The sequence below is a fragment of the Oncorhynchus tshawytscha genome, linkage group LG04, assembly GCF_018296145.1.
Source record: "Oncorhynchus tshawytscha isolate Ot180627B linkage group LG04, Otsh_v2.0, whole genome shotgun sequence".
Lineage (NCBI taxonomy): Eukaryota > Metazoa > Chordata > Actinopteri > Salmoniformes > Salmonidae > Oncorhynchus > Oncorhynchus tshawytscha.
In genome coordinates, this window is record NC_056432.1 from 4,261,962 (window position 1) to 4,289,744 (window position 27,783).

The following is a 27,783-nucleotide window of genomic DNA, read 5'->3' on the forward strand; positions in this document are numbered from 1 at the left end:
TGTGTGAATTCGTCTTTCAATCAACGTAATGGAGTTAATCTATATTTCTCTAAGATGAATGCTTAAACTATGACTAGAATAGAAAACTTGACTAAAAAACACACAGATCTACAAGTGAAGTTTATGGTCGAATGGGGGAGTACATCCCAAACTGAACCCTATTCCCTATATAGTGCACTACTTTTGACCAGGGCACATATACAACAGATTGTGAGAAGAGACCAGGGCCCATAGAGTTTTAGTCAAAAGCAGTGTGTACTATATAGGGAAATATGGTGCCATTTTTTTTTTCTAATTAGAGGGTCTGAACCAAGACGAGAGCTGAGAGGAATGTGTGGCATTCAGGGTAAAGCACTTAGAGGGCAGGGGAGAGGGCAGGGGAGAGGACAGGGGAGAGGACAGGGGAGAGGACAGGGGAGAGGACAGGGGAGAGGACAGGGGAGAGGACAGGGGAGAGGGCAGGGGAGAGGAGGGGAGAGGACAGGGGAGAGGACAGGGGAGAGGACAGGGGAGAGGGCAGGGGAGAGGGCAGGGGGAGAGGGCAGGGGAGAGGACAGGGGAGAGGACAGGGGAGAGGACAGGGGAGAGGACAGGGGAGAGGACAGGGGAGAGGGCAGGGGAGAGGACAGGGGAGAGGACAGGGGCACTTACAAGACCTAAAAGCTCTACTTGTTTATACTTCAATCACCTTGAACAGCTGGAATTCAGTCAAACTACACATTAGTACAGACACAGACACACACACACACACACACACACACACACACACACACACACACACACACACACACACACACACACACACACACACACACACACACACACACACACACACACACACACACACACACACACACACACACACACACACACACACACACACACACACACACATACACACACACTAGAGAAGAATGTAAAGACTTAATTGTTAGGGCAGGGTAAAGGAGAGGGCAGGGGAGAGGACAGGGGAGAGGACAGGGGCACTTACGAGAACTAAAAGCTCTACTTGTTGGTACTTCAATCACCTTGAACAGCTGGAATTCAGTCCAACTACACATTAGTACAGACACACACACACACACACAGACACACACACACACACACAGCGTGTCACACAGGACACTGTTGAGGGGAGAACGAAGCTTATTGAGAGGCATCAAACAGATGGACACCATTTGATTCCATTCCACCCGTTCCACTCCAGTAATTACCGTGAGCCTGTTCTCCCCCATGAGGGCGCCACCAGCCCCCTGTCTGTAACTAGCGAACAGATGGACAACTGCCAGATGGACAGACAGCTATACTGGCAGACGACTATAAAACCTTTTATAGTGCACTACTTTAGACCAAGGGAATAGGATTCTATACCAGTCTAATAGGATTCTATACAAGTCCTATAGGGAATAGGATTCTATACCAGTCTAACAGGATGCTATACCAGTCGTATAGGGAATAGGATTCTATACCAGTCTAATAGGATGCTATACCAGTCCTATAGGGAATAGGATTCTATACCAGTCTAACAGGATTCTATACCAGTCTAATAGGATTCTATACCAGTCCTATAGGGAATAGGATTCTATACCAGTCGAATAGGATTCTATACCAGTCTAATAGGATTCTATACCAGTCTAACAGCATGCTATACCAGTCCTATAGGGAATAGGATTCTATACCAGTCTAACAGGATGCTATACCAGTCCTATAGGGAATAGGATTCTATACCAGTCTAACAGGATGCTATACCAGTCCTATAGGGAATAGGATTCTACACCAGTCTAATAGGATTCTATACCAGTCAAATAGGATTCTATACCAGTCCTATAGGGAATAGGATTCTATACCAGTCTAATAGGATTCTATACCAGTCTAATAGGATTCTATACCAGTCTAATAGGATTCTATACCAGTCTAACAGCATGCTATACCAGTCCTATAGGGAATAGGATTCTATACCAGTCCTATATTGAATAGGATTCTATACCAGTCCTATAGGGAATAGGATTCTATACCAGTCCTATAGGGAATAGGATTCTATACCAGTCTAACAGGATGCTATACCAGTCTAATAGGATTCTATTCCAGTCCGATAGGGAATAGGATTCTATACCAGTCTAACAGGATGCTATACCAGTCCTATAGGGAATAGGATTCTATACCAGTCTAACATGATGCTATACCAGTCCTATAGGGAATAGGATTCTCTACCAGTCTAATATGATTCTATACCAGTCCTATAGGGAATAGGATTCTATACCAGTCTAACATGATGCTATACCAGTCCTATAGGGAATAGGATTCTCTACCAGTCTAATATGATTCTATACCAGTCCTATAGGGAATAGGATTCTATACCAGTCTAACAGGATTCTATACCAGTCTAATAGGATTCTATACCAGTCCTATAGGGAATAGGATTCTATACCAGTCTAATAGGATTCTATACCAGTCTAACAGCATGCTATACCAGTCCTATAGGGAATAGGATTCTATACCAGTCTAACAGGATGCTATACCAGTCCTATAGGGAATAGGATTCTATACCAGTCTAACAGGATGCTATACCAGTCCTACAGGGAATAGGATTCTGTACCAGTCTAATAGGATTCTATACCAGTCCTATAGGGAATAGGATTCTATACCAGTCTAATAGGATTCTATACCAGTCTAATAGGATTCTATACCAGTCTAACAGCATGCTATACCAGTCCTATAGGGAATAGGATTCTATACCAGTCTAACAGGATGCTATACCAGTCCTATAGGGAATAGGATTCTATACCAGTCTAACAGGATGCTATACCAGTCTAATAGGATTCTATACCAGTCCGATAGGGAATAGGATTCCATACCAGTCTAACAGGATGCTATACCAGTCCTATAGGGAATAGGATTCTATACCAGTCTAACAGGATGCTATACCAGTCTAATAGGATTCTAGACCAGTCTTATAGGGAATAGGATTCTATACCAGTCTAATAGGATGCTATACCAGTCCTATAGGGAATAGGATTCTATACCAGTCCTATATTGAATAGGATTCTATACCAGTCTAATAGGATACTAGACCAGTCAAATAGGATTCTATACCAGTCTTATAGGGAATAGGATTCTATACCAGTCTAATAGGATTCTATACCAGTCTAATAGGATTCTATACTAGTCTAATATGATTCTATATCAGTCTTATAGGGAATAGGATTCTATACCAGTCTAATAGGATTCTATACCAGTCTAATAGGATTCTATACCAGTCTAATAGGAATCTATACCAGTCTAATAGGATTCTATACCAGTCTAATAGGATTATATACCAGTCCTATAGGGAATAGGATTCTATACCAGTCTAATAGGATTCTATACCAGTCTAATAGGATTCTATACCAGTCCTATAGGGAATAGGATTCTATACCAGTCTAATAGGATTCTATACCAGTCTTATAGGGAATGGGATTCTATACCAGTCTAATAGGATTCTATACCAGTCTTATAGGGAATAGGATTCTATACCAGTCTAATAGGATTCTATACCAGTCTTATAGGGAATAGAATTATATACCAGTCTAATAGGATTCTATACCAGTCCTATAGGGAATAGGATTCTATACCAGTCTAATAGGATTCTATACCAGTCTTATTGGGAATGGGATTCTATACCAGTCTAATAGGATTCTATACCAGTCTTATAGGGAATAGGATTCTATACCAGTCTAATAGGATTCTATACCAGTCCTATAGGGAAAAGGATTCTATACCAGTCTAATAGGATTCTATTCCAGTCCTATAGGGAATAGGATTCTATACCAGTCTAATAGGATTCTATACCAGTTTTATAGGGAATAGGATTCTATACCAGTCTAATAGGATTCTATACCAGTCCTATAGGGAAAAGGATTCTATACCAGTCATATAGGGAAAAGGATTCTATATCAGTCCTATAGGGAATAGGATGCTCTGCCAGTCCTATATGGAATAGGATTCTATTCCAGTCCTATAGGGAATAGGATTATATACCAGTCTAATAGGATGCTATACCAGTCCTATAGGGAAAAGGATTCTATACCAGTCCTATAGGGAAAAGGATTCTATACCAGTCCTATAGGGAATAGGATGCTATACCAGTCCTATAGGGAATAGGATGCTATACCAATCTAATAGGGAATAGGATTCTATACCAGTCTAATAGGATTCTATACCAGTCCTATAGGGAAAATGATTCTACACCAGTCTTATAGGGAATGGGATTCTATACCAGTCTAATAGGATTCTATACCAGTCTTATAGGAAATAGGATTCTATACCAGTCTAATAGGATTCTATACCAGTCCTAAAGGGAAAATGATTCTATACCAGTCCTATAGGGAATAGGATTCTATACTAGTCTAATAGGATGCTATACCCGTCCTATAGGGAATAAGATGCTATACCAGTCTTAAAGGGAATAAGATTCTATACCAGTCTAAAGGGATTCTATACCAGTCCAATAAGGAATAGGATTCTATACCAGTCCTATAGGGAATAAGATGCTATACCAGTCTAATAGGATTCTATACCAGTCCTATAGGGAATAAGATGCTATACCAGTCTAATAGGATTCTATACCAGTCCTAATCAAATCAAGATGCTATACAGTCTAAACTGTTCTTACCAGTTTGTTTTTAAAATGTTCATTACCAGTCTACTATTTCTATACCAGTCCTTCAGGAATAAGATGCTATAACTGATTTAACTGAATAAGATTATTTACAAGTCCAGATGGAATAAGATACTATACCTGTCTTATTCAAATAGCTAATCAAATCAAAGTTTACCTAAACTGTCCATTAGTTTGTTTTTAAAATGGTTCATTTCATTGGACTATTTCCACACTCCTTGATTCAAATAGAACAACTGATTTAACTGACAGTCCATTATTTACTCTCCAGATGGTCTCATCTACTATCCACCTCCTTGATTCAAATAGAACAACTGATTTAACTGACAGTCCATTATTTACTCTCCAGATGGTCTCATCTACTATCCACCTCCTTGATTCAAATAGAACAACTGATTTAACTGACAGTCCATTATTTACTCTCCAGATGGTCTCATCTACTATCCACCTCCTTGATTCAAATAGAACAACTGATTTAACTGACAGTCCATTATTTACTCTCCAGATGGTCTCATCTACTATCCACCTTCTTGATTCAAATAGAACAACTGATTTAACTGACAGTCCATTATTTACTCTCCAGATGGTCTCATCTACTATCCACCTCCTTGATTCAAATAGAACAACTGATTTAACTGACAGTCCATTATTTACTCTCCAGATATTCTCATCTACTCTCCACCTCCTTGATTCAAATAGAAACACAATTGTTTCCATTTCCCAACCTTTAAATTGACTTGTTCCAGTTCACCCTACTATCCGTTTACAATGTTGTCTTCCCAATGAGTAAAAAAGCTGCTCGGCATCACAGACAGTCTGTTTTGGGAACCTCCTCCACATAGCTGGCATACCTTACCACTAGCCTCCCCCCTCCCCTCCACCCACATAGCTGGCATACCTTATCACTAGCCTACCCCAATCCAGTCCCAACATTGCCTGCCCACATCATGAAGCATATTGACTGACCGCTGCCTAAGTCCCGTTGTCAGAGACGAACTGCCACCCAGCCACCAGTCAATACAAAAATAACCAGCCTCTGGATCCCAAATGGCACCCTATTCCCTATATAGTGCACTACTTTAGACCAGAGCCCTATTCCCTATATAGTGCACTACTTTAGACCAGAGCCCTATTCCCTATATAGTGCACTACTTTAGACCAGATCCCTATTCCCTATATAGTGCACTACTTTAGACCAGAGACCTATTCCCTATATAGTACACTACTTTAGACCAGAGCCCTATTCCCTATATAGTGCACTACTTTAGACCAGTTTCCTATTCCCACTATAGTGGTACTACTTTAGACCAGAGCCCTATTCCCTATATAGTGGTACTACTGTAGACCAGAGCCCTATTCCCTATATAGTGGTACTACTTTAGACCAGAGCCCTATTCCCTATATAGTGCACTACTTTAGACCAGAGATCTACATATATTATATAGTACACTATTTTAGACCAGAGTCCTATTCCCTATATAGTGCACTACTTTAGACCAGAGTCCTATTCCCTATATAGTGACTACTTTAGACCAGAGTCCTATTCCCTATATAGTGCACTACTTTAGACCAGAGTCCTATTCCCTATATAGTGGTACTACTTTAGACCAGAGCCCTATTCCCTATATAGTGCACTACTTTAGATCAGAGACCTATTCCCTATATAGTGCACTACTATAGACCAGAGCCCTATATAGTGGTACTACTATAGACCAGAGCCCTATTCCCTATATAGTGCACTACTTTAGACCAGAGCCCTATTCCCTATATAGTGGCACTACTTTAGACCAGAGCCCTATATAGTGGTACTACTTTAGACCAGAGTCCTATTCCTTATATAGTGGCACTACTTTAGACCAGAGCCCTATATAGTGGTACTACTTTAGACCAGAGTCCTATTCCCTATATAGTGCACTACTTTAGATCAGAGCCGAATTCCCTATATAGTGGTACTACTGTAGACCAGAGCCCTATTCCCTATATAGTGGCACTACTGTAGACCAGAGCCCTATATAGTGGTACTACTTTAGACCAGAGTCCTATTCCTTATATAGTGGCACTACTTTAGACCAGAGCCCTATATAGTGGTACTACTTTAGACCAGAGTCCTATTCCCTATATAGTGCACTACTTTAGATCAGAGCCGAATTCCCTATATAGTGGTACTACTGTAGACCAGAGCCCTATTCCCTATATAGTGGCACTACCTTAGACCAGAGCCCTATTCCCTATATAGTGCACTAGTTTAGACCAGAGCCCTATTCTCTATATAGTGCACTACTTTTGACATACGACTCTGGTCAAAAGTATAGTGCCACTTGGGACACAGCAAGGGTCGACTAAATATATCTCTATCATCTCACGCCACTTGCCCTGCGAACCCTGTTAGTCAGTGATGACTAGAGGACTCACCCCGAGGACCCTGTTGGTCAGTGATGACTAGAGGACTCACCCTGAGAACCCTGTTGGTCAGTGATGACTAGCGGACTCACCCTGAGAACCCTGTTGGCGGTGATGACTAGAAGACTCACCCCGAGGACCCTGTTGGTCAGTGATGACTAGAGGACTCACCCCGAGGACCCTGTTGGTCAGTGATGACTAGAAGACTCACCCTGAGGACCCTGTTGGTCAGTGATGACTAGAGGACTCACCCTGAGGACCCTGTTGGTCAGTGAGGACTAGAGGACTCACCCTGAGGACCCTGTTGGTCAGTGATGACTAGAGGACTCACCCTGAGGACCCTGTTGGTCAGTGAGGACTAGAGGACTCACCCTGAGGACCCTGTTGGTCAGTGAGGACTAGAGGACTCACCCTGAGGACCCTGTTGGTCAGTGATGACTAGAGGACTCACCCTGAGGACCCTGTTGGTCAGTGATGACTAGAGGACTCACCCTGAGGACCCTGTTGGTCAGTGAGGACTAGAGGACTCACCCCGAGGACCCTGTTGGTCAGTGATGACTAGAAGACTCACCCTGAGGACCCTGTTGGCGGTGATGACTAGAGGACTCACCCCGAGGACCCTGTTGGTCAGTGAGGACTAGAGGACTCACCCTGAGGACCCTGTTGGTCAGTGAGGACTAGAGGACTCACCCTGAGGACCCTGTTGGCGGTGATGACTGGATGCTGGTCGTTGACGGCTGTGACCTGGATGTACACGGTACAGGGAGAGCTCTGTTTCCTCAGGCCTGTGTCGTTGGCCACCACAGTGAAGTTGTCTTCTAAGGTCTCACTGCTGTCATGTATGTAGTAGATTAACTCCTGCTCCACCTAGAGGGGGCATGAAAGTCAAAATGGAGTCAAACTTTGATTTGAAATGTTACTTTAATGTAAGGTGTCTTTTGAGTGTCTATAAAAAAATCATTAGAGGTAACATTTTACTTAAGACATACTTAAATTATGACGCTGCCATAATGCATTATAAGACTTGTTACCAGTGTCTATGAACTGCTTATAATGTGGTATTAGATCATCTCGAGTAATCAATCTAAACCAAGGATCCTGAGGAACTTATATAGTATAGTTTTAGGTTGTGTAGAAATGTATATTCTTGTCTGATATCATCCGCAAAAAAAACTAGCGAAATATGAAAACAAATCTTTGTAGAATTACATATACAGTATTTTAATGTCTCCTTTTTAACATGACAAAAAAAAGAGAGAACAACAGAGTCTTACCTGGCGTCTGGTGAAAGACAGCACAGGAACACCGGGGTGACGTGAATGTTCAATATATCCGTTCTGCGACGGCTCAGTCACACTGTATAGGAAGTTCAGGCCAGAGAAGTGTCGGTTGGTGACCCTGAGCACTTCCTGTGTCAAGGCCTTGGCCCCGCCCTCTCTCAGGGTGAAATTGGACACCTGTAGTGGTAGAAGTAATAGCATTTATTGGAAGCCTGCAGTCATAGATTAATTATACACTAATTTACAAACGTACATAAAAATGTATGATAGCACAATAATCCTACAACAACAAAACAATACAATAATTATACAACAATACAATAATTCTACAACAAAACAATTATTCTACAACAAAACAAAACAATAATTCTACAATAACAAAACAATAATTCTACAACAAAACAATAATTCTACAATAACAAAACAAAACAATAATTCTACAATAACAAAACAATAATTCTACAACAAAACAAAACAATAATTCTACAATAACAAAACAATAATTCTACAATAACAAAACAATACAATAATTCTACAATAACAAAACAAGAATACCTGGAGAGGGATGAGGCGGGGGATTATGTCCACGGATATCCTGATACTGTTGACCTCTGTGACACCGTTAGAGACGTCCAATAGGAATGTGTCGTTGACCTAAACAGGAAGAAGAGAGTTTTACATTGACCTTTAAGTCATTTAACAGTCCTTTAAAATTCCAGTCAATTCAAGTCCAACCGCCCTGCCAGGGTCTGTCTGTCTGTCTTGGTTCCAGGGTCTGTCTGTCTTGGTAGTAGTAGACCTGGCTAGGGTCTGTCTGTCTTGGTTCCAGGGTCTGTCTGTCTTGGTTCCAGGGTCGGTCTGTCTTGGTAGTAGAAGACCTGGCCAGGGTCTGTGTGCATGTCGGCCCTCACCCTTCTGACACACATTGTCTTCTTTACTTTCCTGTCTTTCTGTCTCTAAACATTCAAGCTAAAATACAGAAGAACAACAAGTCAAGTCCAGTAGACCTGGCTGGGGGTCGTCTGCATGTACTGGATGTTGCCAGCGTTGACGTCTTCCTGGGAGAAGGTCTGGACGGGGATCTGTTCAGTTCCAACATACTGCTCCTCAGCCTCCACGAAGCGCCGCAGGAACCCGTGTAGTGGAGCCACCTTCACTGTAAATACAATCTCAGATGGCAGGTTGTCCTCGTGGGTCACCTGGAACAGACAGAGAGACAGACAGAGGTTGGAGGCTAGACACAGTGGACAGAGGCCATATACTGTCAAGTATGCCCGCGTCCTAAATGGCACCCTAGTCCCTAATATAGTGCACTACTTTTGACCGAGGCCCCCCATAGGGAATAGGGTGCCTTTTGGGACACAACCTCTGAGATGTTTGGTGTCTAAAGAGGTTAGCTGACGTTTGGTGTATCACTTGGCATCGTGTTTGACGTGTTACTTGACTGAAGCTCAGGAGTTAGAATAAATACTGTACCGGAATCCAGGAGGACTTGAACCAATACTGACATATATTCCGATAACATGACACAACTATCTGTGTAGAAATATTGCTAAACAAAACACAAATATATTCTAATCTACGTCAATCACTAACGCATTCCCAACCCAATTACTCATTCAATCATGAATTCATTCATTCACCCATCCATTCATCCATCCAATCATTCATCCATCCATCCATCCAATCACTCATTAATCCATCCAATCATTCATTCATCCATCTATCCATACATCCATCCACCCATCCAATCATTCATACATCCATCCAATCATCCATCCATCCACCCTTCCATCCATCCATCCAATCATTCATACATTCATCCATCCAATCATTCATCCATACATCCATCCATCAGCCCACCCAGTCAATCATACATCCACCCAATAATTCATTCATCTATCCAATCATTCATTCATCTATCCAATCATTCATCCATCCATCCATCCATCCATCCATCCAATCACTCATTCATCCATCCAATCATTCATCCATCCATCCACCCATCCAATCATCCATCCACCCATCCAATCATTCATACATCCATCCATCCAATCCTTCAGCCATCCATCCAATCATTCATCCAATCATTCTTTCATCCATCCATCCACCCATCCAGTCATTCATACATCCACCCAATAAATCATTAATTGATTCATCCATCTATCCAATCATTCATCCATCCATCCAATCATTCATCCATCCATCCAATCATTCATACATCCAATCATTCATCCATCCAATCATTCATTCATCCATTCATCCAGCCAATCATTCATACATCCATCCAATCCATCCATCCACCCATCCAATAATTCATCCACCCTTCCATCCATTCATCCAATCATTCATCCATCCATCCAATCATTCATACATCCATCCATCCACCCATCCATCCATCCAATCATTCATCCAATCATCCATCCATCCACCCATCCATCCATCCATTCATTCATCCATCCATCCATCCATCCATCCATCCAATCATTCATTCATCCATCCAATCATTCATTCATTCATCCATCCACCCATCCATCCATCCAATCATTCATCCATCCAATCATCCATCCATCCACCCTTTCATCCATTCACCCACCCAGTCATTCATACATGCATCCATCCAATCATACATCCATACAATCATTCATCCAATCATTCATACATCCATCCAATCATTCATCCATTCATCCCCAACCCATACAACATACATACCTCCAGTCTACTCCCGTCAATCTTCACAGGTTTGCTCTCCTCCACCAGTAAAGTGTTGTTGTGCTGGAGGATAGGGGGCCTCTGATGGCTCTCCAGGTAAGCCTTAACGTTGATTCTGGCATTCAGGACGTGACCTTTAACCTTAACCGTGACACTGAACCAATCCGCCAGGTTCTTGGTGTCATCATGGCGATACGAGACGAGGCCCTTCTTCAGGTCGTGCTGTGTAAACTCCACTGAGATGTTTCCGTGGCGATACAACCAGCCGTTCTTAGGAGGCTCGGACACCTTGTAGGTGACTTCGCTGTCATCACGGACATTGAGGTTCGTGAGGACGCTGAAGTTACCGGTGGTTACGGTCACTTCCTTTCCCTTCTGGACCAACAGACCTGTGAATGGATTAATTAATTCATGGATGAATCAATGAATAAATGGATGGATGAATGAATAGATGGATGAATTAACAAATAAATTAATGAAAAAAAAGACTTGCCACAGCCATCTCATTACAACAACACACAGAAACAATCATTGAGGATGACAAAAAATGAATCGTAGCGGGAGGGGGGGGGACACACACAATCACATCAACAGACATTTTCACAGTAGTCTTTGTTCACACAAGGGCAAAATAATGGGCAGCTTAAGCAAGACTGACTACACTCCAAAGGCATTTTACATAATCATTCAATTGACTCTTCGCTAAGCCCCGCTGCAGAATTTTAGGCAACCAATCGCAACGCTCCAATGAATAGCAACCGTTGTCGGGTCTGACATCTCGGACAACAACAGAGTTTTAATCTCATGAAAGACCGTGAGGGTTATGGCAACAACAGAGTTTTAATCTCATGAAAGACCGTGAGGGTTATGGCAACAACAGAGTTTTAATCTCATGAAAGACCGTGAGGGTTATGGCAACAACAGAGTTTTAATCTCATGAAAGACAGTGAGGGTTATGGCAACAACAGAGTTTTAATCTCATGAAAGACAGTGAGGGTTATGGCAACAACAGAGTTTTAATCTCATGAAAGACCGTGAGGGTTATGGCAACAACAGAGTTTTAATCTCATGAAAGACAGTGAGGGTTATGGCAACAACAGAGTTTTAATCTCATGAAAGACAGTGAGGGTTATGGCAACAACAGAGTTTTAATCTCATGAAAGACCGTGAGGGTTATGGCAACAACAGAGTTTTAATCTCATGAAAGACCGTGAGGGTTATGACAACAACAGAGTTTTAATCTCATGAAAGACCGTGAGGGTTATGGCAACAACAGAGTTTTAATCTCATGAAAGACAGTGAGGGTTATGGCAACAACAGAGTTTTAATCTCATGAAAGACCGTGAGGGTTATGACAACAACAGAGTTTTAATCTCATGAAAGACCATGAGGGTTATGACAACAACAGAGTTTTAATCTCATGAAAGACCGTGAGGGTTATGACAACAACAGAGTTTTAATCTCATGAAAGACCGTGAGGGTTATGACAACAACAGAGTTTTAATCTCATGAAAGACCGTGAGGGTTATGGCAACAACAGAGTTTTAATCTCATGAAAGACCGTGAGGGTTATGGCAACAACAGAGTTTTAATCTCATGAAAGACCGTGAGGGTTATGGCAACAACAGAGTTTTAATCTCATGAAAGACCGTGAGGGTTATGGCAACAACAGAGTTTTCAAAAAAATAAATGTTTTCACAGCTAACTAACAGAACAGTACACCTGGAGTACTTCTGAAATGTAGGAGAAATGTTGAAGTATTTTTCAAATCCAAAATGTTACTATTGTTACATTGTTTGCTAGCTCAGCTGGTTAGCAAGCTCTCATTGAGCATCAAATGTTGCTAAAGATAGCTAGCTAGCCACATAACATAACTTGTTTTTCTCAAGATATATGTTAGCTAGTTAAATTAGCTATGTTATGAATACAACTCCCCATCTGCTGTTGACATCAGGATACGAATCGAGACCACTAGTTAGCTCCAAAAAGGGTTATAGAATTGACTTCATACTGACAGCCATTCAGTGTCTAACTACACTATACATTTGGCCAGGTTCCCATGAACAAATTGTAATGACAACATACCCAAGAGTGTAGTCTGTATTAATGTTCAATGTATATTAGAAAACACAGTTTGAGATCATTGTGAGGGGATTTGGCCAGTGGGTTGTATAGGGAATCGGGCTTCCCGGGAAAAATGTTGTCCGAGGTTGTAACAATAACCAAAGGGGGTTGGGGCTTAGCGAAAGGGTCCATTGGAAAATACTCTGCATATAACATATTAAATATATACATACCTGTGTTGTTGCCGAGGCTCAGGAATGGGTCGTGGGCGCTGACGTCCAGCAGAGTGGAGACTAAGTGTTTCCCGTCAGACACGAAGAGCACGAAGCGTCCGGAGTTCACGCCTCGATGGAGGAACAACACTCTCTTCTCTTCCAGCTCCTTCTGGGTGAACTGGAACAGCCTAGAGGTCAGAGGTCAGGAAAGTTTAATAAAGTGTCACTCCACACAATACAACAAAACAGTTGTATTCTGTAGTCCAGTGGTTGTAGCCCAGACGTCCCAGAAGTCACAGTAATTTGTTGTAGCCCTGCTGAGTTCTCCTGATTCATCTGTTCAAGGGCTTGATGATTAGTTGACAAGTTGAATCAGCTGTGGAATAGTTACATGGAACATCTGGGAGTCCCAGAGGAGAGATGTGAAAACCTTGCTGTGGTCCACAACACTAACACACCAGGTGGTCTTAAGGTACAGAGCCTAGCCTCCTCATTTGACAAGACATATTAAAGAGTAAAAACAACATTGTGGACCACCAATGGATAGGTTTGAGACAATATAAAACATCCATAGACAGTCAAAATACATTATATCATTAATATGTACAAAAAAACAAAACAAAAGAGAAAGTACCTGTGAGAGGTGTCGTTCACCAGAACCAGGTCTCCCATCGGGATTCCCCGTCGCGTGTAGACCAACTGCCCGTCGCTGAAGTCCGAGTCTGCGTCATGGTAACAGAGATCGTCCAGGGTTAGCAACCGCTGCCCGTCCCTCACCACGTGGAAGACTTTATCGACAACGCGCACCGGCTTTTCGTCGTTAACTAGCTGGATGGAGATGTTAAACGTCCCTTCTTTGGATCCGACTTCTTCGTCTGTGACGGAGGATTTAGACTCCTGACTAGTGGAGGCTATGAATGTGAACTGATCCTGAGTGGTCTCTGTGTCGTCGTGGATGTACATGACGCGCTCCTCCAAGAGATCCTGGTTGCTGAACGTTAGGATGTTGTTGTAACTGCCGTTAGAGTTGGACAGGTTGATGCGTGCTAGCTTCCCATGTTTGGGGCTACTTGTAACGGTGTAGTACAGCTCCTTGGTGCTAAGAGTCTCTGCAAACAACTCGTCTTTTGTGATGAGTTTACTCTCTCCCTCCATTATAGATAGTTTGTAATTTCTTATAAATACGCTGTTGACGTCAGCTTTTATTGAGATCTGGAAATCGTAACTTTGTGATTGAGCATGCTTGGAGAACACTTGGAATTTAAACGTGTCACTTGTGTCTTCGTACGGTCTGTCGACCAGTTCGTACAGAACCTTTAGATCAGTGACATTTCTTTGGCTGAAAGTTGAATTTTTCTTCAATAACTCGTTAACAAGGAGAAGTTGTCCTTTCTTCGGCGAGGAGAGAACTCTGAAGTGAAGATCATCCTCGGATAGTGTCACAATGTCCACTGTGGCATAAAGATAGTGTGAGTCCAACGTCACCTTCCGAACTTTATTAATATCGGCCATTACGTTCCTGACTAGGTTATAATGTACCCACTTCACTGTGACTGGAAAGACCAGTTCAGTGTCAACTCTTCCTGCTACAGTGACCTTGCATTTGAAGTCATCCGTAGCAGTGGCAGTCTGGATTTCTTGGAAAGTGCTGAGGTACCGAAGGCGTTCTTTCTCCAGCAGCCTTTGGGAGAAAGAACCGGTGGGCTTCCATTCTCCGCTGGAGTGAAGCCTCTGAAGTTCCCCATACCGAGGTGGCTTGACGACATCATATCGGATGTCTACCACTTGATTCACGGCATTGGTCTGAATGGCCAGTTGCTTGTTACTGATCACAGCTACCTCACCTTGAATGATCTCAAGCCCAGTGTTGTTGGCAATCTTATACTCCAAACCTATGGCCATGATCCTCAGAACCACCGTGTTGCTCACCTTGTCTCCATCACTGACCCTCAGCACGATCCTGGAGTTCCTCACCCCAGTGTGGACATAGTTCACCTTCCCTTCCTCCAGATCAGAATGGGAGAACGTGGTCACTGCAGTGTCGGGGTTATCTCCCACCTCCAGATAACCAGCGTCAGGGTTCAGGTTCCCCAGGATGGAGAAGACCAGGTCGGTGTGGTTGCTGTCAATGTCTGTGGCTTTCAACACCTCTTTGGTTAGGAGTTTTCTAGAATTCTCCAACAGGACGAAAAGGTTCCCCTGGGGCAGGCTGAGCTCTGGGGCGTCATTGGTGGGGGTCACTGTGATGTTGTAGCGGTACCTTCTCGTCCCCTGCAGGTATGTGGGAACCTCCTTCCTGGAGGAAGAGAATATAGAGAAAGTGAAAAAGTCTTCTGGGTCCTCTGATCCTCCGTGGATGTACATCACCCTGCCGTGCCACAGGTCTAGCATGCTAAAGATGTTCTCCTCTTGGTCCTGGTCCACATCCAATCGTATCTGACCGTGCACCGGCTGTTCCTGGATCCGGAACATGATCTGAGACTGGCGTACCCCGAGCTTCTTGAAGTCCAGGAGCACCTTGATGTGCTTGGACTCTAGAGACCCACGCCCGCCCTCTGAGACTACAAGGTTCCTGAGCAGCACGAAGTTGGCCCCGTACTTCTTGACCAGCCCCCTGGCCAGAGTGAACATAGGGAATTTTGGGGTAGGGGTGACCGAAGTGGGATCGAACCGGGAGTTGGGGACAGTCGGGATAGTAGTTGGACCCATCGTGGTCGAGGGCTCTGGTTCTTTCTCCGGCTCGCAGCCCACTGATATATCTTTAGTGACTACAGCATTAGGCAGACCCATCATGACCCCATTGACTTTCATGTCCTTCAGGCAGCCCTTAAAAGAACCTCCTCGGACTCTGTTTCCCAACACAGACACCAGACCCATCTTCCTGACTTCTGAACGTGTGCTGTCATCAATGCCCCCCACAAACAGCGACCCTCTTAACTGAAGTCCCTTGGTGCGAGAGCTGATGCTAGTCTTCACTGTCTCCTTGTCCACTGTCAGCTGTAGGGTCTTGGGGGTAAAGAATATCTTCACTGAATGCCAGTTCCTGTCATTGACAAAGGTGAGGGATTTAAGTTCTGTCTTGGTGCCTCCTTTACCCACGATGGCCACCAGCAGCCCCTCTTGGATTTCAACTGCCACAAAGTCCCCTTGTCTGGCCGAGTTGTACAAGACAATCCCCTCTTTAGCCGATGTGTGAACCACACACTCAAACAGCGCCTCTTGCTGGTTGTGGGAGACGTTCCAGGGTGGCAGGGAGACATACGCTCTTGAACTAAAGAAACTAACAGGATCCTCCTCGCCGGCAAAGAACTGGGGACTACAGCCCAAAGAAACCTCATAGACACTCTTGAATCCAGCGTATGGTCTCAACGACGATAACATGTTGTTCTCGTTGAAAACAGCCTGTTCCACACACCCCCTGAATCCTGTTAGGTCATTGGGTAGGTAGAGCTTGTCCAGGCCTCCAGACCCGCCGACGTACAGCCCATCCTGGATGGTAAGATCCTGCTTCTGAGACCAGTGCCCAGGCATCCTGAGGCTGGTGTGGGAGTACTGGTCCATAGTTAGGGTGACATTATGGCGGTCGTGGAGGATCTCAGCAGTGTGCCAGGCCAGGTCGTTTAGTTGGGTGCTGCTCTCTGATCTCAGCAACCGCTCACCAGAGCCCAGTTCCAGCTTCACCTGAACATAGGAAGAAGATAATTATATCTCACCATAAACTGGAGTTTTAAATTTAAACATTTACTGTCAAAAACCTAATCCAACCGTTAAGCCTAATCGTAACCAATTGGAATTACTTGCCTATACATAATCACCCACATTTATTTCCTAAACTTAACCAATCACATTTGTTGCCTTGAGATAGAGCTGACCTTAGGACTAAGAACAAGACTGAACACCACAACTCCACTGAGCCAGATACACATTGTGTTTAGTCACTGTCACTAACATTGCATAACTACATTACTATTTAGTAATATGTATATTTTATTGAGAAAAAATATCCCTTTTCATTTCATTTCTATTCATTCTTAGCATTTAAATAAGAACATATTCAATTTTACTGCATATCCCATCAGAGACATTCTCAGCATCAGCTGGATATAGGGAATAACCACCCTGACACGTGTTATCCTTGTGTGATCATGAATACATTTCCTGTTTATGATGTCACCTGCAGTTAAAACAGGGGCTTTGTTTCCGTCTGCAAGCAGGAAGACCCCTATTATCTTTGTCCCTGTCTCTGTGCCAAATGGCACCCTATTCCCTATATAGTGGTGCCCTAAGGGACCTGGTCCAAAGTAGTGCACTACTATAGGTCCTGGTCAAAAGTAGTGCACTACTATAGGCCCTGGTCCAAAGTAGTGCACTACTATAGGTCCTTGTCCAAAGTAGTGCACTACTATAGGCCCCGGTCCAAAGTAGTGTCCTACTATAGGCCCTGATCCAAAGTAGTGCACTAAATAGGGAATAGGGTCCCATTTGGGCCGCCGTCTGCGTCTCTATGGAGCTCTGCATCGGGAGGAAATGGCCTGTCAAGGCTTGCTACTGAGTCCCAGCTATTCAAGCAGGGTTTCAAGACAACACAACAGCAATGCTAATCTCTAAAACTGATTCATTCGGAAAGAGACCTCAAGCCTGAGAACAAGTCGAAAGAGGAATTATTATTTTTTTAAGTTTGTGATTTTGTTGTCCTAAGTTGGTTTATGGAGGGGTAAGGATGAGCAGTTTTCATCCAGTTTTCTTGCTCCACACACAACACACACTCAACAGAAAATCCATGCAGTGCAATTGTCAGCGCATCTTCAATTTTCACTCCCACACAGAAAAGTGTAGCCCGGGTTTCTGACGTTTCTTTTTGTTGAACACATCTGACTGCGTCACAAAAAGATCTGTCACCTCGCTTGTTTTTTGTGATTTCATCACAAAACCTTTAGTGAGAAGCTTAAGTTTAACCGACATCTTCAAGCAACAAATGCATTTCCTTATTATAGCTCTGTCAGCACAGCACAGCTCACACTCTCTCCTGGCCCAGAAATAGTGAGGCCAGACCACCATGCTTGCGACATAAACCCTTGTAACCTACAACCCGAGCTAAGACTTTCGAGGTGGGCTCTATTTTTAACCATAACAGAGATTGCAGACAGTAACGGAAACCAGAAACTGCTGTGTTCCTCTGTGTCTTATTGAACAAATTGCAAAGCTAAAAAAGTATAATTTCTGTTTTGTAGCTTGTAGAGGAGATATAAACCAGAAGCAGAAACTAGATTACGAAGCCAGTTCATTAATAGGAGTATTACAGAAAGTATTCATACCCCTTAACTTATTCCACATTTTAGACATTTTGGAAAATGAAATACAGACATATCTCATTTACATAATTATTCACACCCCTGAGTAAATACATTGTAGAAGCACTTTTGGCGGCGATTACATCTGTGAGTGTTTCTGGGTAAGTCTAAGGGCTTTCCACACCTGGATTGTGCAACATTTGCCAATTATTATTTTCTAAATTCTTCAAGCTCTGTCAAATTGGTTGTTGATCATTGCTAGACAACCATTTTCAGGTCTTGTTAAAGATTTTCAAGCTGATTTCAGTCAAAACTGTAACTCGGCCATTCAGGAACATTCACTGGTCTTCTTGGTAAGCAACTCCAGTGTAGATGTGTCTTTGTGGGTTAGATTGAACAAAGGTCTTTCTGTAGGATTTGCCTTGCTTTTTTACCCTGACAAAACTCCCCATTTCTTAATGATGACAAGCATACCCATAACACGATGCAGCCACCACCATGCTTGAAAATATGGAGAGTGTTACTCAGTAATGTGTTGTATTGGATTTGCACCAAACACGTTGTATTCAGGACAAAAAGTGAATCGCTTTGCCTCACTTTTTGCAATATTACTCTGTGTCTTGTTGCAAACAGGATGTATGTTTTGGAATAATTATCTTCTGTTCAGGCTTCCTTCTTTTCACTCTGTCAATTAGGTTATTATTGTGGAGTAACGACAATGTTGTTGATCCATCCTCTGTTGTCTCCTATCGCAGTCATTAAACTATGTAACTGTTTTAAAGTCACCATTGACGTCATGGTGAAAGTGGTTTCCTTCCTCTCCGGCAACTGAGTTAGAAAGGACAACTTTGTCAGTGAAAATGTCCTTAATAACTTGCTCAAAGGGATATTCAATGTCTTCTTTAAAATAAAATAAATTACAAATGTCTCTACCAATAGGTGCCCTTCTTTACAAGGAAACCTACTTGCTTGTTTTGTCACATAAACTGAAATTAGGCGAAATATTTGAATTTTAGCAACCAGCACCTCACCTTAAATTTACAGTCACTGGCACAACCTCAACAACTGTATTTCTGACAACCTCACCAACTATTTTTCCAGTTGGTCTGAGGGAGCCTCAACATATCCCCGCGCTCCCACTGTGACAAGCACCATCTGCTAGGAGACTAACTCATGCCGAGCTAACCCTGCCTGCCTGCCTGCCAGTCTGTCTGTCTGCCTGCCTCCCGGTCTGTCTGTCTGCCTTTCTCACGGTCTGTCTGTCTGCCTTTCTCCCGGTATGTCTGTCTGCCTGCCTTTCTGCCGGTCTATCTGCCTGCCTACAGGTCTGTCTGCCTGCCTCCCGTTCTGTTTGCCTGCCTGCTTCCCGGTCTGTCTGTCTGCCTGCCTTTCTCCCGGTATGTCTGCCTGTCTGCCGGCCTCCCTCCCGCCCTGCCTGTCTGTCTCCCTCCCGGTCTGTCTCTCTGCATACCTGACTGCCTGCATCTTTCACGGTCGGTCTGCCTGCATCTTTCACGGTCTGTCTGTCTGGCAGCCTACCTTCCGGTTTGTCTGTCAGCCTGCCTGCCTGCCTCCCGGTCAGTCTGCCTGTCTGCCTGTCTGCCTCTCGGTCTGTCTGTCTGTCTGTCTGTCTGTCTGTCTGTCTGTCTGCCTGCCTCCCTCCCGGTCTGTCTGTATGCCTCCCTCCCTCTCAGTCTGTATGTCTGTCCGCCTGCCTCCCTCCCTCCCTCCCTTTCGGTCTGTCTGTCTGCCTGCCTCCCTCTCGGTCTGTCTGCCTCCCTCCCGGTCTGTCTGTCTGTATGCTTCCCTCCCTCCCTTTCGGTCTGTCTGTCTGCCTGCTTCCCTCCCTCCCGGTCTGTCTGCCTGCCTCCTGGTCTGTCTGCCTGCCTGGCTGCCTCCTGGTCTGTCTGCCTGCTTGCCTGCCTCCTAGTCTGTCTGCCTGCCTGCCTGCCTCCTGGTCTGTCTGCCTGCCTGCCTCCCTCTTGGTCTGTCTGTCTGTCTGCCTGCCTCCCTCCCGGTCTGTCTGTCTGTATGCCTCCCTCCCTCACTTTCGGTCTGTCTGTCTGTCTGCCTGCCTCCCTCCCTCCCTCCCGGTCTGTCTGTCTGCCTGCCTCCCTCCCTCCCTCCCGGTCTGTCTGCCCGTCTGCCTGCCTCCTGGTCTGTCTGCCTGCCTACCTGCCTCCTGGTCTGTCTGCCTGCCTGCCTCCTGGTCTGTCTGCCTGCCTCCTGGTCCTGCCTGCCTGCCTCTGTCTGCCTGCCTTCCTGCCTGCCTCCTGGTCTGTCTGCCTGCCTGCCTCCTGGTCTGTCTGCCTGCCTGCCTGCCTGCCTGCCTGCCTGTCTGTCTGCCTGCCTGCCTCCCGGTCTGTCTGCCTGCCTGCCTGCCTGCCTCCTGGTCTGTCTGCCTGCCTGCCTCCCTCTTGGTCTGTCTGCCTGCCTGCCTGCCTGCCTCCCGGTCTGTCTGTCTGCCTGCCTCCCTCCCGGTCTGTCTGTATGCCTCCCTCCCTCCCTCCCTTTCGGTCTGTCTGTCTGCCTGCCTCCCTACCTCCCGGTCTGTCTGTCTGCCTCCCTCCCTCCCGGTCTGTCTGTCTGTCTGTCTGCCTGCCTGCCTCCTGGTCTGTCTGCCTGCCTGCCTGCCTCCTGGTCTGTCTGCCTGCCTGCCTGCCTCCTGTCTGTCTGCCTGCCTGCCTGCCTCCTGGTCTGTCTGCCTGCCTGCCTGCCTCCTGGTCTGTCTGCCTGCCTGCCTGCCTCCTGGTCTGTCTGCCTGCCTGCCTCCTGGTCTGTCTGCCTGCCTGCCTCCTGGTCTGTCTGTCTGCCTGCCTGCCTCCCGGTCTGTCTGCCTGCCTGCCTGCCTCCCGGTCTATCTGCCTGCCTGCCTCCCAGTCTGTCTGCCTCCCCCCAGGTCCACCTGCCTGCCTGCCTCTGTCCCGGTCAGTCTGCCTCCCGCTGCCTGCCTCTTTCCCTGTCTGCCTGCCTGACTGTCTACCTCCCGGTCTGCCTGCCTAACTGTCTGTCTGTCTGTCTGTCTGTCTGTCTGTCTGTCTGTCTGTCTGTCTGTCTGTCTGTCTGTCTGTCTGTCTGTCTGTCTGTCTGTCTGTCTGTCTGCCAGCGTATAATCAGCACAGTGGTGCCTTGAGGAGATAAAAGACGATACAACTACAAGATGGAATAACAACATACAATAACAACTACATTACATTAGAACATCAAACATCACAGGCAGCATAAACAAAATATTAAAATCAATCAAAATAACTGCACACCTCAGTGAACTCATTTAATTAAATGAATTAACTAATTCTCTCGTAGGAGTCTCAGAACTACCTGGCCTGATGACTCCTTGCTGTCCCCAGTCCACCTGGTCGCTCAGCTGTTCCAGTTTCAACTGTTCTGCCTGCAGTTACGGAACCCTAGACTGTAAACTCTCCTCCCAGACTCACATTAAGCATCTCCAATCCAACATGGAATCTAGAATCGGCTTCCTATTTCGCAACAAAGCCTCCTTCACTCATGCTGCCAAACATACCCTCGTAAAATTGACTATCCTGCCGATCCTTGACTTCGGCGATGTCATTTACAAAATAGCCTCCAATACCCTACACGATAAATTGGATGCAGTCTATCATAGTGCCATCCGTTTTGTCACCAAAGACCCATATACTACCCACCACTGCAACCTGTTCGCTCTCGTTGGCTGGTCCTCACTACATATTCATCACCAGACCCACTGGCTCCAGGTTATCTACAAGTCTCTGCTAGGTAAAGCTCCGCCTTATCTCAGCTCACTGGTCACCATAGCAACACCCACCCATAGCACGCGCTCCAGCAGGTATATTTCACTGGTCATCCCAAAAGCCAACACCTCTTTGGCCGCCTTTCCTTCCAGTTCTCTGCTGCCAATGACTGGAACGAATTGCAAAAATGACTGAAGTTGGAGACTTATATCTCCCTCACTAACTTTAAGCATCAGCTGTCAGAGCAGCTTACCGATCGCTGCAGCTGTATACAGCCCATCTGTAAACAGCCCATTTGTCACGCCCTGACCGTAGAGAGCCTTTTTAATGTCTCTATTTGATTTGGTCAGGGTGTGATTTGGGGTGGGCATTCTATGTTGTGTTTTCTATGATTTTGGTGTTTCTATGTTTTGGCCGGGTATGGTTCTCAATCAGGGACAGCTGTCTATCGTTGTCTCTGATTGGTAACCATACTTAGGTAGCCCTTTTCCCTCCTTTCTGTGTGGGATGTTGTCTTAGTTTTGTTGGCACTATTGCTTTAAGCTTCACGGTTGTTTTTGTATGGTTTATTGTTTTTGTCTGCGTCATCCTAAATAATGAGGGAATATGTACGCTCACCACGCTGCACCTTGGTCCAGTTCTTTCAACAGCCGTGACACCATCCAACCAACTACCTACCTCATCCCCATATATATATATTTTTTGTTGCTATTTTGCACACCAGTATCTCTTCTTGCAAATCCTCATCTGCACATCTGTCACTCCAGTGTTAATTGCTCAATTGTAATTACTTGGCCACATTGGCCTATTTATTGCCTTACCTCCTCACTTCATTTGCACACACTGTATACAGTTTTTTCTATTGTGTTAATGTACGTTTGTTTATTCCATGTGTAACGCTGTGTTGTCTGTGTGACAATACAGAGGCGGATGCAAGATTGGTTTAATTCCAGTTTACAGCAGCAACAGGACAGACAGACTGTACTTGTTTATTGTTTGTAACGCTGTGTTGTCTGTGTGACACTGCTTTGCTTTATCTTGGCCAGGTCGCAGTTGTAAATGAGAACTCGTTCTCAAGTGGCCTACCTGGTTAAAATAAAGGTGTTCTCAACTGACCTACCTGGTTAAATAAAGGTGTTCTCAACTGACCTACCTGGTTAAATAAAGGTGTTCTCAACTAGCCTACCTGGTTAAATAAAGGTGTTCTCAACTGGCCTACCTGGTTAAATAAAGGTGTTCTCAACTGACCTACCTGGTTAAATAAAGGTGTTCTCAACTGGCCTACCTGGTTAAATAAAGGTGTTCTCAACTGGCCTACCTGGTTAAATAAAGGTGTTCTCAACTGGCCTACCTGGTTAAAATAAAGGTGTTCTCAACTGGCCTACCTGGTTAAAATAAAGGTGTTCTCAACTGGCCTACCTGGTTAAATAAAGGTGTTCTCAACTGGCCTACCTGGTTAAATAAAGGTGTTCTCTACCAACTGGCCTACCTGGTTAAATAAAGGTGTTCTCAACTGGCCTACCTGGTTAAATAAAGGTGTTCTCAAGTGGCCTACCTGGTTAAATAAAGGTGTTCTCAACTGGCCTACCTGGTTAAATAAAGGTGTTCTCAACTGGCCTACCTGGTTAAATAAAGGTGTTCTCAACTGGCCTACCTGGTTAAATAAAGGTGTTCTCAACTGGCCTACCTGGTTAAATAAAGGTGTTCTCAACTGGCCTACCTGGTTAAAATAAAGGTGTTCTCAACTAGCCTACCTGGTTAAATAAAGGTGTTCTCAACTGGCCTACCTGGTTAAATAAAGGTGTTCTCAACTGGCCTACCTGGTTAAATAAAGGTGTTCTCAACTGGCCTGCCTGGTTAAATAAAGGTGTTCTCAACTGGCCTACCTGGTTAAATAAAGGTGTTCTCAACTAGCCTACCTGGTTAAATAAAGGTGTTCTCAACTGGCCTACCTGGTTAAATAAAGGTGTTCTCAACTGGCCTACCTGGTTAAATAAAGGTGTTCTCAACTGGCCTACCTGGTTAAATAAAGGTGTTCTCAACTGGCCTACCTGGTTAAATAAAGGTGTTCTCAACCTGGTTAAATGTGCAACTAGCCTATCTGGTTAAATAAAGGTGTTCTCAACTAGCCTACCTGGTTAAATAAAGGTGTTCTCAACTAGCCTACCTGGTTAAATAAAGGTGTTCTCAACTGGCCTACCTGGTTAAATAAAGGTGTTCTCAACTGTTCTCAACTAGCCTACCTGGTTAAATAAAGGTGTTTCAACTGGCCTACCTGGTTAAATAAAGGTGTTCTCAACTGGCCTACCTGGTTAAATAAAGGTGTTCTCAACTGGCCTACCTGGTTAAATAAAGGTGTTCTCAACTGGCCTACCTGTGTTTCAAGCCTACCTGGTTAAATAAAGGTGTTCTCAACTAGCCTACCTGGTTAAATAAAGGTGTTCTCAACTAGCCTACCTGGTTAAATAAAGGTGTTCTCAACTGGCCTACCTGGTTAAATAAAGGTGTTCTCAACTGGCCTACCTGGTTAAATAAAGGTGTTCTCAACTAGCCTACCTGGTTAAATAAAGGTGTTCTCAACTGGCCTACCTGGTTAAATAAAGGTGTTCTCAACTGGCCTACCTGGTTAAATAAAGGTGTTCTCAACTAGCCTACCTGGTTAAATAAAGGTGTTCTCAACTGGCCTACCTGGTTAAATAAAGGTGTTCTCAACTGGCCTACCTGGTTAAATAAAGGTGTTCTCAACTGGCCTACCTGGTTAAATAAAGGTGTTCTCCACTAGCCGACCTGGTTAAATAAAGGTGTTCTCAACTGGCCTACCTGGTTAAATAAAGGTGTTCTCCAAGACCTGGTTAAATAAAGGTGTTCTCAACTAGCCTACCTGGTTAAATAAAGGTGTTCTCAACTAGCCTACCTGGTTAAATAAAGGTGTTCTCAACTGGCCTACCTGGTTAAATAAAGGTGTTCTCAACTAGCCTACCTGGTTAAATAAAGGTGTTCTCAACTAGCCTACCTGGTTAAATAAAGGTGTTCTCAACTAGCCTACCTGGTTAAATAAAGGTGTTCTCAACTAGCCTACCTGGTTAAATAAAGATGTTCTCAACTGGCCTACCTGGTTAAATAAAGGTGTTCTCAACTAGCCTACCTGGTTAAATAAAGGTGTTCTCAACTAGCCTACCTGGTTAAATAAAGGTGAAATAAAATCAAACTCGGACCTGTTCACCGGGTATCACCTTGTCCCGGACCTGCTGTTTTCGACTCTCTCTCTCTACCGCACCTGCTGTCTCTAACTCTGAATGATCGGCTATGAAAAGCCAACTGACATTTACTCCTGAGTTGCTTCTACATCTGCATTGCTTGCTGTTTGGGGTTTTTGGCTGGGTTTCTGTACAGAACTTTGTGACCTCGGCTGATGTAAAAAGGGCTTTATCAATACATTTGATTAATTGATTGATTTATCATCAGGGTTTTAAACTGCCCTAGTGGCACCAGGAAATCCAAATGCATTTTGTTTCCAAAAATGTGGAGAGTGAAAACGAATAGTCATCTAGTTTGGTGGAGGAGGAATCTTAAGAGTTAACCCTGTGAACGGGTTTGGTATCTCATGTTCTTATATTTTAAAAGGCGAAGTTAGGTAAGTCGAAAAAGTTTGTGTAGTAGAGCTTGGTAAACATCATCTGTGATAAAATGAAGGGCGCTATGGTAGACGGCATCTAAAGGTTTAAGCTGCATCCCGATAAATGGTAGTCAAGAAATGGCAGGAAAGTTGACTGTAAAAATCTGCCTACTGCTATTCAGGGAGAGACGTGATCCATTTCTATAAATTAAGCCTCGTTTAAATTTCAGCTTCTTAAAACCTCTACTAGATCAAGTCCCTAAACCCGGGACAGTTGTTGCTCAATATGCGATAATGTAACTAAAATGACATTGTAAACAACAGCCAACTTTCCCGGGACATAGACATGTCTTATATTGACCGAAAGCTTAAATTATTATTAATCTAACCGCTGTGTCCAATTTACAGTAGCAGTAGTAGCAGTAGTAGTAGTATTTACAGCGGAAAAAAAATACCTTGGTATTGTTTGAGGGGAGTGCACAACAACAAAACACTTCTATCACGGCCACTGGTTTGATACATTTACCTCTGAAGGTAAATAATGTACTTACATTCAGTTATCTGGCTCTGATTTGTCATCCTGAGGGTCCCAGAGATAAAATATATAGTTTTGTTTGATAAAATCCATTTTTTTATTAAAATGTTTGAAATTGAAAAAAATTGAAAAAAAAGGGGCCGATCCTTCTATAAATACCTACTTTGAATTTCAGCTTCTTAACTAGCTCATCCGTATGTTTAAAAAAAAAATGTATGTCCAATTTTTATCAATCCAAAAGCACAGATATTTACAGGCATGAACCTGCTCTATGAAAGAGCCATCAAATGCATAAATGTGTAATATTTCTAAGAGAATTTGAAAACAGATGCAGATGACACAGTTATGTACGCTATTGTCCCTACCAATTGGATTTATATTAAACCTTTAGTAATACCGGGTTAACTTGACACCATCAGAAAGCACACACTGTGCAAGACGCCAGGCCGAGGCCCAATTCAGACAACCTTTGAATGAAGTAGGGAAATGAAGTAGGGAAATGAAGTAGGGGGATATGTAGGGGTATGAAATAGGGGAATGAAGTAGGAAATGAAGTAGGGGGAGGACGTTGGGGTATGAAGTAGGGGAATGAGTAGGGGGATGAAGTAGGAAATGAGTAGGGGAATGAAGTAGGGGAATATGTAGGGGAATGAGAAGGGGAATGAGCAGGGGAATGAGAAGGGGAATGAGCAGGGGAATGAGAAGGGGAATGACTAGGGGAATGAGAAGGGGAATGAGAAGGGGAATGAGAAGGGGAATGACTAGGGGAATGAGAAGGGGAATGAGAAGGGAATGAGAAGGGGAATGACTAGGGGAATGAGAAGGGGAATGAGAAGGGGAATGAGAAGGGGAATGAGAAGGGGAATGAGCAGGGGAATGAGAAGGGGAATGAGCAGGGGAATGAGAAGGGGAATGACTAGGGGAATGAGAAGGGGAATGAGAAGGGGAATGAGAAGGGGAATGAGAAGAGGAATGACTAGGGGAATGAGAAGGGGAATGAGAAGGGGAATGAGAAGGGGAATGACTAGGGGAATGAGAAGGGGAATGAGAAGGGGAATGAGAAGGGGAATGACTAGGGGAATGAGAAGGGGAATGAGAAGGGGAATGAGAAGGGAATGACTAGGGGAATGAGAAGGGGAATGAGAAGGGGAATGAGAAGGGGAATGACTAGGGGAATGAGAAGGGGAATGAGAAGGGGAATGAGAAGGGGAATGAGCAGGGGAATGAGAAGGGGAATGAGCAGGGGAATGAGAAGGGGAATGACTAGGGGAATGAGAAGGGG

The 27,783-nt window shown here is 44.2% G+C and overlaps 1 protein-coding gene across 1 annotated transcript in view; it reads right to left on the minus strand.

The window, feature by feature from the left end:
- cspg4ba (chondroitin sulfate proteoglycan 4ba) overlaps positions 1-27,783 on the minus strand; it is a 64,625-nt gene that overhangs the window by 25,619 nt on the left and 11,223 nt on the right. The window contains exons 3-9 of the mRNA XM_024414876.2: positions 13,963-17,009; positions 13,347-13,516; positions 11,050-11,438; positions 9,345-9,536; positions 8,893-8,991; positions 8,332-8,514; positions 7,748-7,924 (exon numbers count right to left, since the gene is read on the minus strand). Coding sequence (XP_024270644.2) covers positions 7,748-7,924; positions 8,332-8,514; positions 8,893-8,991; positions 9,345-9,536; positions 11,050-11,438; positions 13,347-13,516; positions 13,963-17,009 — 4,257 coding nt within the window. The remainder of the gene's footprint in view (positions 1-7,747; positions 7,925-8,331; positions 8,515-8,892; positions 8,992-9,344; positions 9,537-11,049; positions 11,439-13,346; positions 13,517-13,962; positions 17,010-27,783) is intronic.